The sequence below is a fragment of the Ambystoma mexicanum genome, chromosome 9 (assembly GCF_040938575.1).
Source record: "Ambystoma mexicanum isolate Mex_15411 chromosome 9, UKY_AmexF1_1, whole genome shotgun sequence".
NCBI classification, from domain to species: Eukaryota; Metazoa; Chordata; class Amphibia; order Caudata; family Ambystomatidae; genus Ambystoma; species Ambystoma mexicanum.
In genome coordinates this window covers 512,837,832-512,851,299 of record NC_090931.1, presented here as the reverse complement: position 1 = coordinate 512,851,299, position 13,468 = coordinate 512,837,832, and the positions used below count along the sequence as shown (strand labels likewise).

Sequence of the window (13,468 nt, the reverse complement as noted above, 5' to 3'; positions counted from 1 at the left end):
GCCCACCCTACGGAAATTGCCGATATCATCCGTTCAGCAGACCTGGATTTCCTCGCCACCACAGAAACTTGGCTTCATGCCACAGCAGGTCCCTCTCCAACCCTCGTGGTTCCAGACAACTACTCCATCCTCGGGGCCGACAGACCCAATGCCGGTGGAGGAGATGTAGCACTACAAATCCTCGCTCGACATTAGATCTGTGACCTCCCTTCCGATAAATTCCTGTGAACACCTATCCATTAAAATCCAAACCACCCCTAAGAATACTATCACCCTGGAACTAATATACAGACCCCCTGGTCCCATAGGTTCCTTCGAGGAAGATAGAACCTCCCTCATAGCTGAAAAATCTAAACCGCCATCACAGAATATTATTCTAGGCGACTTTAACTTGGGATACAATGATCCTCACGACACTCCAGCATCCTCCCTTGCTAATGCACTTTCCGAACATAACTACCTTCAACGTAACACCCTACCTACTCATCAGAAAGGTATAACTTTAGACTGGCTCGTTGCCCACAATTGTAACATTATCTGCAAGGACCCCCAACCTCTCATATGGACCGACCACCTCCTACTGTCATTTGACATTAGCACTAATAACCCACACCACATACAGTGCCCACCGGCACCAGCATGGCTGACAAGAAATAAGCGAAATATCACCGCTGAAGCCCTCCTCCCACTGGTTCTACCCACCCTAAACATGATCCCCAACACATCGGACCTCAACTTACTAGCAGACACCTACAACAACGCCATGACCAAAGCTATTGACCTTGTTGCCCCTCTAAAACTGCGCAAAGGTACACCCAAAGCACATCTTAAGTCCTGGTACACACCAGAACTTAAAATACTAAGAAATAAAAAGTCCAAAATGGAAACCCTAATGAATCCTTCAGAGGAACACAAAATCAATCTCACAAATGCATCCCCCTTTACAAAAAAGAAATAATCTGCACAAAAAAGGAAGCCTACAATATAAGAATAAGTAATGCAAGTTCCAGTACCAAATAATTATTCACCATCCTGAAGGAGTTAGAAAACCCCAATTCACCTACTGACATGTCCGTGAAGGACCAACTCTGGTGCACTAGTATCCAAGATGCCCTTGCGAACAAAATCACTGACCTACAAATAAAAATTGAAAACAAAAGACCACAACTTTCCAATAGTAGCCCCACCCCTAGCCCCCCTATCCCCAGCCCACCCACCACCCCTAACACTAACCATGGCTTCCCCTCCAAAAAAGTAACCGTACTAGAAGCGAAAAAATCATAACCTCCCTCAAGCCATCAAACTGCAAAGGGGACAGTTGCCCCGCACAGATTATAAAAGATGCAGCAAGAGACCTCGCCCCCTTCATTTCTAAGCTCATAAACGTGTCATTCTCCACTAATTCGGTACCCAACAATTTGAAACAGTCATGGGTCCTCCCGCTACTAAAAAAAAAAAACGTATCTTGGACCCAGCCATCCCCACCAATTACAGGCCCATCACAACTGTTCCCTTCCCGTTTAAAATCCTTGACAGAGTTGCTTACTTGCAAATTCAGCATTACCTAGAGTCTAACCAATTACTTGGTTTGCGTCAGTCTGGCTTCCGACCTCAAAATGGAACAGAAACTGCCCTTGTTGATCTTAAAAGTCAGATTGACGAAATCAAAGATAAGGGCAAGGCTGCCATCCTACTCCTCTTAGATCTCTCAGTAGCCTTCGACCTGGTCGACCACAAAATACTCTGCAACCACCTCTCTTCTGCCACCCACTTTTCCCCCTCTGTTGTCACGTGGATACAGTCCTTCCTGGCCAATAGAACCATGAGAGTCTTCTCTCCGGTGGCAGCAGCAGACCCCATCACTTGTGGTGTCCCACAAGGCTCCTGTGTTTCACCAACCCTATACAATATCTTTACAAAGCCCCTCTTTGATAAACTGGATTGTCTGGGTGTCACCTACACAAACTACGCGGATGACACCCAGATACTCCTCACCATCTCAGGCAACTATAATACTGATGTAGCCAGGATCAATTAAATCTTCTCTGTCATTCAGGCATGGATGGCCACACATGGCCTCTGCCTGAATGACGAAAAGACTGAACTGCTCATTGTTGGTTCACCGAATAACCTAAAAAAACGAAGTCCCAACTACTCCAACATCATAATTGATGGCAATACCATCCCGGTCGCCAAAAACGTTAAAACCACTTGGCTTCTATCTCAATGCCAATATTAACCTCATGAAGCAAAACAACTCGACCGCTTCAGCCACTGCTTATACTGGAAAACTAATCAGACCCTGTAGACCATTTCTTTCCTCTAACAGTTGCCTCACGCTAGCCAGAGCTCTTATACAATCCAAGTTAGACTACTGCAACAGCCTCTACTTAGGGGCTAACCAAGCGATGATTAGTAAACTCCAAGTCCTTCAAAATAATGCACTACGGGCAGCGCTAAACATTCCCAGACGTGAGCACATCTTTGCCACTAGAACCACATGCAAATGGCTCACCATCCAACATAAAGTTGATCTAAAAACACTCTGCCTCACTTACAAAGCACTTAACCATTTAGCCCCCCCTGACTAATACATTCACTATTTCACCATAAAATCTTCCATCAGATCCACGAGATCTTCCAATACCTTATGTCTCACAGTACCTAGATTTACCTCTAAAAGAACTACTCTGGAACGCCCTGCCACTGAATATTAAGTCATCCAAATCCTTCCAGTCGTTCAGGAAACTTGCCATCGGCTGGCTTCTGACAAAAAGTCAACCTCTGGGTTAGACTTAGCTATAAACTGTACCTACTGCACATGTCTCATTTATGTCATTATTGGTTGCTATCAACTCCACTGATTGTATATTCTGTATATAATTGTTGTTCAAGTATCACTGCTTATTACCATGTATTGTGCCTTGTAACCTGTACTAAGCGCCCTTTTACTCCTGGGTCCGGAGCGCTATAGAAATAAAATAAACAAAACAAACAAAACCACACGTAAAATACACTACAACTAACCAATTCACTTTGTACGGTATAACTCAAGGCAAGTACCCTATGTTTTAACGGACTGGTGTTGTGAAACAAGAGACTGAACCGGGAATACATATGCAATCACTTTTTGACAGTAATGACAGTTCTGTCTTACTAAATAAACGCGTATCGGCAGCAAGAAATGTTACCGGGGCAAAAACACACTTAGCACCCGAGATACCCAGAGAGAGTTGGGGGCAAAAATCATAGGCAATACTTTTGTCAAGGCAGACAGAATCAGAGAACACTCATGGACAGAAAGTCAAGAGTCAATAGGCCGGAGCCAGTGTCAAGTGGAAGCGGGTTCCTGTTGTCGAGGATCACACAGTCAGACAGTTCACGATTCAACGTAGCCAGGAGTACTTAGATATTGTCAATGGAGGAAGCAAAAGTTATAAGATGGAGGGAAGATAAGGACAAGCATTGTAAGAGGAGGAAAAAGGATTCACCCGAATTCCTCAAGCAGAACACAGTACCTTATTCAAAGAAGACACTGGTGCCACGGCAGTTGTTCCGGGTAGTTTCCTGCAGACCCACGGTTCCTGGAGCTTCGGCAAGAAGGAGGACATCTGGAGGGGTCTGCACCACACAGGGCTGAAGCCGGCAGCAGCGACGGTGAATAAAAGGTGCGCTCCTTAAAAACAGGAGAGGCTCTTCAGATGGCTATCCGGACCACTACAACAGTTTGCAGTGATTTCGACCACGAAGAGGATCCTCTGGCTGTAGAAGATGAGCTAAGACTCCGGACTAGATCTTCTCTGGTCGATGAAGGGTAGATAGCTCAGGACTGCAGCAGGGCTTCACCAGGACGGGATAGTTACAGCAGCCGACTTCTTCTCCGCTTCTCTTCGGTTCCTTGTAGTTCCAGTGGCGACTGACTTCTAACCCAAGAGTCCTGCCTTTTATGCGAAAATCCCCCATTCAGCCTGACTGTCAATCACGCAGCGGGGGGGGGGGGGGTTATCCAGCCCGGACAACCACCTCAGCCAATCATGGCAAAGTGCGACTTGGGTTTCCTAGGATACCCTGTGCAGGGGGTGACTACACCCCTCCCTCACATGCAGCCCACCTAGACACCCAGGAGCCTAGAGGAGGGCTTCTCGGCAGAAGCCCGCCAAAAAACAGTGAACAAAGAAGGCAAACCTGGTTTGCCGTGCAAAGTAAAACACAAGAAGGACTTTAACAAAAAGAAATGGCGAATAAACCCGACCGGAGCCAAAAGAAAGAGCATTTGGTCAAGCGGGTTTAGGTTCGAGGCTAATATAATAGCCTACAACAATACCACGTTTATATAGTATAATCGCAGTAGAAAGGTTAGGGTAGATACCACTGCCACCAGCCGAGTCTAAATGTTAAAAAAGCGAAACAATGCTCTAGGAGGTACAGATAAAAAGGGCTAAGGATTAACCCCTTCCAGTACTCCATGTAAGATGGGGTCTACTCGATATGTGGTTAAATGACCAAGTAAAGTTAATGGCAACTTTACCCTTTTCTGGGGGACAGTAGTCAGCCTCAGTAATTGAGTTGGTGGGAAGTCTGAAAGACAACCCTGTGTCACTGCACTGAAGGTGCTGTGCAACACACAAAAGAAGGGGGCTACTGAAGTGGTGTATGCCAGAGCCCACAATCACAAAAACAGATGAAATACACATGGCAAAACATGGGTAAGAGTGGGGGGGAAAGCTCACACTCTTACCAAGTGAAAAGAAATAACTCCAGAAATCCAGCAAAGCTGCTGAGGGACTCACTAGGTAAGGGTAATTAGCCACTGAATGAGAATTCTCCCCAACAGTGAATGAAGGGTCAAGCGTACAATTTTAATGACACTGCCCCGTGCAACACTGACTGCACGCAATCACACAAAGCCTTGCACTGAAAAAACAATTTGGGCGCCTTTTTATCATATCTATATTTTGTCCATTTATGCAGCTAAGCTGTACATTTTACAGACACTCACTGAACTAATGTGTTACTTCAGATGTACTTAGAAATGCTATATTCTTCCTAGTATGTCTTGGATACAAAAACTTCTGGTGATATTTAAAATATTAGTACAAATTTGCTAATCAAATAAGGTTTGCTGATCAATTTACGAAAACGAATGTCTGCCTTGCATAATAAAGGGAGGATTCTAGACTGAGTTCTTGCATAAAATATCACTATTGGTGATATGTTTAATAACCAATGGCTATGGTCAGACCACCACATGTCGTGGTGAATATGTCCATTCCCCTCACCATTAAAACACCACAAGAGAAATGCTGAGTATACTACAGAAACCGCTTCAAGCTCACACCTGCGGCCATGGCACCCTTCATTGCACCCACCATCGATAACCTGGCCAATTTACACTCTGCTGATGAACTGACAGTTGCCCATCGGAAACCACGAGACAGCTGTCGATAACATGGCTCCCATTAAAACACGCTTTATGAAAAAGCTACTGGATAAAAAGTGGTATTCGCCAGACATTCAGACTCTTTAAAAAATAAAAAAAAATGATGCATTAAAACTCTGGGGAAAAACAAATCTTAAGAGGATAAAGCAACCAACTCACAGATTGTCAGGGTACATAACACTGCAATTTCCCTGAGCAAAGAAAAACTACTACAACAAGCGTATTCTGAGGGCTGCCTCCAGCTCTAAAGAGCTGTTTAGAGAAAGAGCAGTCCACTGCCGTTACATCATCAAAAACACGAAGTGGTGTACCACCATTAAAAAAACTTGTCTGGACAAATAACATCCAGAGTAACATTGCTAGCGAAAATGCTCCGAATAACCCAGAACTTAATAATTTGCCTATCTCTAACCAAAAGAGGACTTGCCCTGAAATCTATTTCCACTCAATCTCTGAGCAAGATCCCAAACTGTAAAGAGGACATTTGTCCAGCTATTTCAGTAAAATAGTGAGCCCCGCTTCAGGTTCCCCTTTTCACTAAATTCGTGAATGACTCATTCAGGGAAAACTGCGTCCCATGTGATATCAAGCAGGCCTGGATCTCCCTGCCCCTTGATAAACTTTTTTTTTAAACAAAACAATAAAAACTCCCTACCAGTCAATTATCGACCCATCACCAATATCCCCTGTCTGCAAGATACTGGATATAGTGGCACATTTGCAGAATGAGGCTTTCGTCACCGAATATGACATTCTTGGCCATAAACAGTCTGGTTTTAGACGTGGCCACAGCAACAAGTCCATGCTACTTGAACTTAAGACCAACATACTCCAAACTATGCAAGGGGGTCATACAGCCCTTCTTGTGCTGCTGAATCTCTCTGCCGCGTTCGATCTTGTCAGCACATTTTTCCACAGCAGCAGCTGACTGGTTAAAATCTTTCCTGGCCGATCACAGAGCTAGGGTTTTCTTTAAGGATGTCCAGGCAGAAGAATTTATCGTCACCTGTGGGATCCCACAGGGCTCGTGCGTGTCACCAAATCTCTTCAACACCTTCCCTCTCCCGCCGTTTGAACATCTGGACAGGGATGGCCTTATATATGCCAACTACGCAGGTGACACGCAGTGTCTTGTTCCCCTCACAGGAGATCATATTACTGACTCCACCGTCCTAAGCTCCACCTATGAGCATTTCAAGACCTGAATGCAAGCTAACAAACTCGCCCTTAATAGTTCAAAAACAGAATTTACGGTTCTGGGCACAACTGCGTAAACTTAGCTCCGAGTATAAATCCTTCAAAATTGATGGCTGTAACATTCCTACCCAGCCTAAGGTCAAAACACGTGGTGTCATTCTAGACCAATAATGGACTATTAAAGGACAAGTAAACAGCCTTGTGTCTAGTTCTTGCTACCATCTCAAACTGCCTGCTCAGATGCGCCCGTTTCTCTCCTCCGCCAATTGTGCTCCCATTTCACGGGCAATTATAGGCACCAAATTGGACTACTGTTACAGTATATTGCTTGGCATCTTGAAACACGACCTCACTCGACTACAGGTTGTGCAAATCAACGCGGTACGCATCGTTGAGGGTCTTCATAGATCAGACCATATCAGAGTGGCCAGGAGAGCTCTGCATTCGCTTCCTGTCTGTAGCATAATTACCTTCTTTGTGTCATTCATTACACACAAATGCCTCTTCGGTCACGCTCCCAAGTACTTATCCACTTCCATCTCTCTGCTGCCGGCCCACAGAACACTGAGATCTAACAACACCGGTATATTGGAGGTACCCAGAACCAGACTTTCCTACGTGGCCCAGAGATCCTACTCGATGCAGCCCCACGGATCTAGAATACCCTCCCACTCGACCTCAGATCTTGTCCCTCACTTGCACGTCATTTGTGAAATAATTAATCAGTCCTGTCTTTTAAGCTCATAAAAAGTTTTTTTTTTAAACGCATGCTTGCTTACCTTTTTTTTAGATGTATATGGTTAATCAAATATCAACCTTTTACAAGTAGCATAAAAAAGGAGTAGACAAAACAAAAACATATAATAAACCAAAGCCCATCTGACTAACATTTAAAATGTAATTCATACATCATTTATGAGTTTTATTTGCGTGAGAAATCTAGGGACAGAAATGCTATCGAGACTTGCTTACCCCACAATAAACATTGCCATAGATTTTCCACTTCTATAAAACCCAAACTGTGTACAAAATGTTTAAAGTGCAGGCTACACAGTGCAAGTAGAGCTGGACATTTCACAATCAAATGTTTGAGATTCTCACTCATTTTCATTTCTACAGTAACGCAGTAGGACATCTTTTAGAAGCCGATTTAGTACTTAATATTACTCTAGTAGGGAGAAGGTTAACCCTAAACCTCATGAAGCTTCCACAAAGCGGAGCATTAAGAACTTCATGAGATAAGGCGCCAATGCTCCTATCTTTATGTTCTTTCTTCAGTTGAGCATATAGCCTGTAATTATGCACAGCATTACATGTTCCGATCCAATCCTTACGATTTATAGCAATTCCACACCACAGGGACTCTGTTGCAAGACATCATTAAGGTTTTCAAGATCATGAAGGATGTTATGTTAAGCATAACTGGGAGAAGCCCCTAAAATTAGCTTTACGATCCTTTTTCAGGGACAGAAAATCCTTAAATTTTGACTCCGTAGGTGGATCAAGAAATGTACGATAGAACAACAGTTTATTCCAATTTACTCGTGCTCCCAAGCACAAACGCCCAGCTCAAAATAAATAACTGCTGCCAGAACACAGTTAAGGAGCCTCAGTATTTTACACCATATCAAGGATTCTAGATTATCAAATGTGGCCATAATACATGGTTGCATGTTTTCAACGTTTTAAGTTAAATAAGAGTATCAGTGAAAATTAACTATATTTCCTGTCTATTTTGCCCATTTGACCAGCTGGCAATACCACCTTGTGAAATACTAGATACATTAGATGTTTACTTGTTTGCTTAAACGTTGTGTCAAAAGAGTTCAACATGATGCAGAACTAGGGACAGCAAAAACATGCATTAAGGAAGAATACAGCATTTGATGTGGACATTAGCAGCACTGTTGAGACCAGCCTTTTTGGACACTAGAAACATGAAAACGTGTGCAAAGAGGCCATGCGGACCAGCCACATTACTTTATTTAGACACAGAAAGCATGAAAAGGGAACATACTTCATGACCTGGTTTGGGAAGAAGCTGCTTGAAAGTGGCACAATGCTGGCATATATCGTTGAGAGATATCTCCAGTTTATTTTCCCGTTGGGACGAGCCTCAACAACAGTCACAAAATGTTCTTGTGTGCTGTTGAGGACCAGTCATGTGAAGCGTTTCATGTGTTGCCCTGCAGATTGGACTGTAAGTTATACATGGTTACCTAATTTTTATGAGATTTTTGCTGGAAAATGCACAATTTCAACCTGTTATTTTAAACATTTTCTAAGGGGACACAAAATCCAAAACCGTGTTAGATGAGTGCAGGTGCGCTTAGTCAGAGCACACATTTGCAGCAATCCGTTTTACAAATTCAACTAGCTGCAACTGGTCAAGACGGTACTGGGATTATCAGAATGGGGCACGGAACCCCATTACAGTGGCTAGTCAGGTCTTTCTAGCAAGCAAATAAAAAGGTATTTAGATTACAATGACTTAGTAAATTTGGAGATGGAGTGAAGGGTCGGAAGAGCCAGGTTTATTCTGGCTTTTCGCACTGGTCACGATATTGTCTAGAAACTGCCCTGCATGTGTCACTCTGCAAGGAATACCCACCCTCATACCACACTACCCTTTGATGCCCTACGCCAGGCAGCCTCGCTCCCTCCAGAGATTGACGAATGCAACCCCATATCGTAATCGTTATCATGGGACACTAAACCTTCTCCTGCACAACAAGTCACCACAGTACTCTTCAATGGACCAGTATTACTTTACATTGACTCTTCAGAGTCCAGACTAGCCCATTACAAATTTAACATCCACTGTACCCCTTGCCCCTCAAACCTCCAACGCTGCCGTTTACCCTTTCTATTTTCGCGCCGCCACCTACCATTCTGCTCACCCTCTTCAACGGTACTTGGCATGATTCGTGCCGACCTTCTTCTTTTAAGGATGACAGTTTAAGTCTCAATTCCGTCCCAACAAGGACATAGCACACGTGCTAACCACCTTGACCTCCGTAGCAACAAACATAATCACATTAGAGGGAGAAACCTTGCAACACGTCTCAGGCATCACGTGAGGTTACGTTCTATACATTCTCGAAAACAAGCTACGTTTCATGCTGGCTACACCCGTGACCCGTACTGAGCGTAGGAGGCGGGACTTGATGTTTGTCCTCAACTGCGCCCACAGGGCAGCATGGCTCAACGCCGATTCCTATTGGTGCTGCTAGCGTGCTTTCCTATTGGATCTCGCTCTATAAACCGGCATGGAAATATTTGACAGGCCTTAAGTACCCGAAATGACAGATTGTCACAAGTGAAGTTTAAACCCGCCCAAAGAGAGGAAACAAACTTTGTGGGTCCGTTTGAGGCACCTGTCTCCCACGTCGTATGCACACCGAGAGGAGAAACTGCTCGTTTTATATACTAAAGCTAAAGCAGCATTTGTTAAGAAATGAGCAGTAACTTATTCTATTGTCCTTGTCCCACATATATTTTATTTTACAACGTAAAAACTTCCAGTGTTTTCCAAGTGACTCGCAGGGTTGGGCGTAGGATTTGCGGGGCCCTGGAAGGCAAACGATGTGCCCCCCTTATTTGCATAAATAGAAACGTCAGTCATTACGGAATATTGCATAGAATGAGTTTTTAATAAGCAAGGGTATCATAGGACGTTACATTAAAAACACCCTGCCATGAACAAGGCAAGACACATGTCTTTATAACGAAAATCATTTCATAGCAATGCACATATAATGAAAATGATATTGCTACACAACAACACATTTTTGTTTTCTTAATTTTGGGGGGCTCCACCCAAACCCCAGTTTCCCACCCCTAAAGACCCACCCAACCATTTCCCCACAAGATTTAACCCTTTACCCCACCCCCACATAAATTATCGTTATATCATTTTCGTTATATATTTGATATAACATTTTCGTTATAAAGACTATACCGACAAATGAACCTAGAAGTCCTGTATATGAAGTGTGGCTGTGAATATGGCAATATCGGGAAGTAAGGTTTTTTGTTTTTGTTGTTGGGAGTGTGGTGGTGTGAGTCATGTGTTGCCCGCAACGGAGTGACGCAACTCCGTTGTGGTGAATGTTGGGGAGAATTCTCATTCTATGGCTAATTTCCCCTAACTAGTGAGTCCCTCCACAGCTTTGCTGGATCTCTGGAGTTATTTCTTTCCACTTGGTAAGAGTGTGAGCTTTTCCCCCCTCTTACTTGTGTTTTGCTATGTGTTTTTACCTGTTTTTGTGATTGTGGACTCTGGAGTACACCACTTCAGTAGCCCCATTCTTTTGTGTGTCACACAGCACCTTCCGTGCAGTGACACAGGGTTGCCGTTCAGACTTCCCACTGACTCCATTTCTGAGGCTGACTACTGTCCCCCAGAAAAGGGTAAAGTTACCATTAACTTTACTTAGTCAAATTTAACCAAAGATCCAGTACACACCATTTTACATGGAGTGCTGGAAGGGTTAACTCTTAACTCTTTTTATCTGTACCTCCTAGAGCATTGTTTTGCTCTTTTAACATTTAGACATGGCTGGTGGCTACGCTAAATTTCTACCGCAGTTATCTTATATAACTGTGTTAATAGTGTAGGCTATTGTGTTAGCCTTAAAACATAAACCCGCTTGACCAAATCCTTTTTCGTTTGGCTCTGGTGCAGTTTATTTGTCATTTCTTTTTGTTAAACTCCTTCTTGTGTTTTACTTTGCGTGGCAAACCAGGTTTGCCTTCTTTGTTCACTGCTTTTGACGGGCTTCTACCTAGAAGCCCTCCTCAAGGCGCCTGGGTGTCTAGGTGGGCTAAATGTGAGGGAGGGGTGTAGTCACCCCCTGCACAGGGTATCCTAGGAAACCCAAGTCGCACTTTGTCATGATTGGGCAAGGTGGTTGTCCGGGCTGTACAACCCCCAGGCTGGGTGATTGACAGCCAGGCTGTGTCAATGGGGGATTTTCGCATAAAAGGCAGGTCTCTTGGGCTGGAAGTCAGAGAGTCGCCACTGGAACTACAAGGAACCGACGAGAAGTGGAGGAAAGGTCGAGTGCTGCAACTACCCCGTACCGGTGAAGCCCTGCTGCAGTCCTGAGTTATCTACCCTTCAATGACTAAGAGGAGATCCAGTCCGGAGTCTTCTTCCCTTGAGCCTGGTAGGGATAACCAGCTCATCTTCTTCAGCCAGAGGTCGCCTTCATGGTCGAAATCGCTGCACACTGCTGTAGTGGTCCGGATAGCCACCTGAAGAACCTCTCCTGTTTTTAAGGAGAGAACCTTTTATTAATTGTCGCTGCTGCCGGCCTCATCCCTGTGTGGTGCCGACCCCCTCATCGTCCTTCTTCGTGCTGAAGCTGCAGGAAAGCGTGGGTCTGCAGGAAACCAACAGGAACAACTGCTGTGGCACCAGCTTCATTCTTTGAGAAAGGTACTGTGTCCTGTTTGAGGAATTTTGGGTGAAATCCCTATTTTTCTACTTAAAGGCTTGTCCTTACTTTTCCCTCCTTCTTATAACTTTTGCTTACGAACCTTGACAATATCAAAGTACTCTTGGCAACGTTGAATCTCGAACTTTCCGACTGTGTGATCCTTTACAACAGGCACCCGGTGTCACTTGACTTTGGCTGCAGCCCTTTTACTCTTGAATTCCTGTCTGTGTGTGTTCTTCGATTCTGTCTGCCTAACCAACATATTGCCTGTGATTTTTGCCCCCCACTCGCTCTGGGTATCTCGGGTGCTAAGTGTGTTTTTGCCCCGGTAGCATTTCTTACCACGGATGCGCGTTTATCTAGTAGACCGAACTGTCAAAAAGTGATTGCAATTGTATTCACGGTAACATGTTCTGTTTCATAACACCGGTCCATTCAAACACAGGGTACTTGCCTGAATAGTACTGTACAAAGTGAATTGGTTAGTTGTAGTATATTTTACGGGTGGTTTTTGAATTAATAGAAGTGTTGTGTTGATAACAAATGGTTTAAAAATAAATGTACTTATCTTTTTTTTACCTGAAACCTTGAGTCAGTGTTTGCTTGAGTCACAGTAATTGTGGTCCCTTTGTGTAATCTCTGCTACTGCTCATATACTCTTGAGATAAGCCTGGCTGCTCCGCTACTGCTACCACTTTAACATAGTAGTACAGGCTAGTAACAAAGGTAAAACTTGTATTGCCACCTGTAGTCTTGATTGTGTGTAGTGGTCTCTAAGGGCACTGCACAGGATTCTGCCTAACACTGGTGTACAGCGGTGAGGATTTGGAAGTAGAGTCATTACACTTAGAGTGCTGCTGTTGCTTGGGTTCAACTAACCACAAGGCTAACACCACTAATTCTATTTAACTAAGAAATCATGTCAAATATGGAAAACTACACTGAAGAGGGTCTTTTGAACTGCTGAGGTTTTGAGAACCATGTGTAGGGGGAGCAGTCTCTCTGGTAAAGGAAAGAAATCTGAATTGATTGCAAAGTTAATAGGAAAGCAAAGTCTGGAGAGTGGGTCAGAAGGGCCTACCCCTCCAGCAAATGTGGATAATGATGTTTCTGATTCTGAGAGTGTTGATCTAGAAGAAGTATATGAGTCCTTGTTAGGTAACCGTACAACTCCTTTGCCTGCTCAGAAAGCACAACCTCTGTCCGTCCACTGGGACCCCCACAGGTCCTGCACTTACTCCTGAATTTATTGCACTTGAGAAAATGAGACTTAAATTGGAAGTGAAATGTATTGATGCACAAACTGCCATGAAACATCAAGGGCCTCATTACACGGTAGGCGGTGAACCATGGCGCAATTACCGCCATGGTTCATGCCGGTAAAATA

The 13,468-nt window shown here is 44.0% G+C and overlaps 1 protein-coding gene across 3 annotated transcripts in view; it reads right to left on the bottom strand.

Moving 5' to 3' along the window:
- CLUH (clustered mitochondria homolog) overlaps nt 1-9,774 on the bottom strand; it is a 2,231,193-nt gene extending 2,221,419 nt beyond the window's left edge. For 2 of the 3 annotated variants that reach the window (XM_069615061.1, XM_069615063.1), the window contains exon 1: nt 9,526-9,774. In XM_069615061.1, coding sequence (XP_069471162.1) covers nt 9,526-9,559 — 34 coding nt within the window. In that variant the 5' untranslated portion in view covers nt 9,560-9,774. The remainder of the gene's footprint in view (nt 1-9,525) is intronic. The other variant, XM_069615062.1, reaches the window with a different exon arrangement.
- Between the last annotated feature and the right edge of the window lie 3,694 nt (nt 9,775-13,468).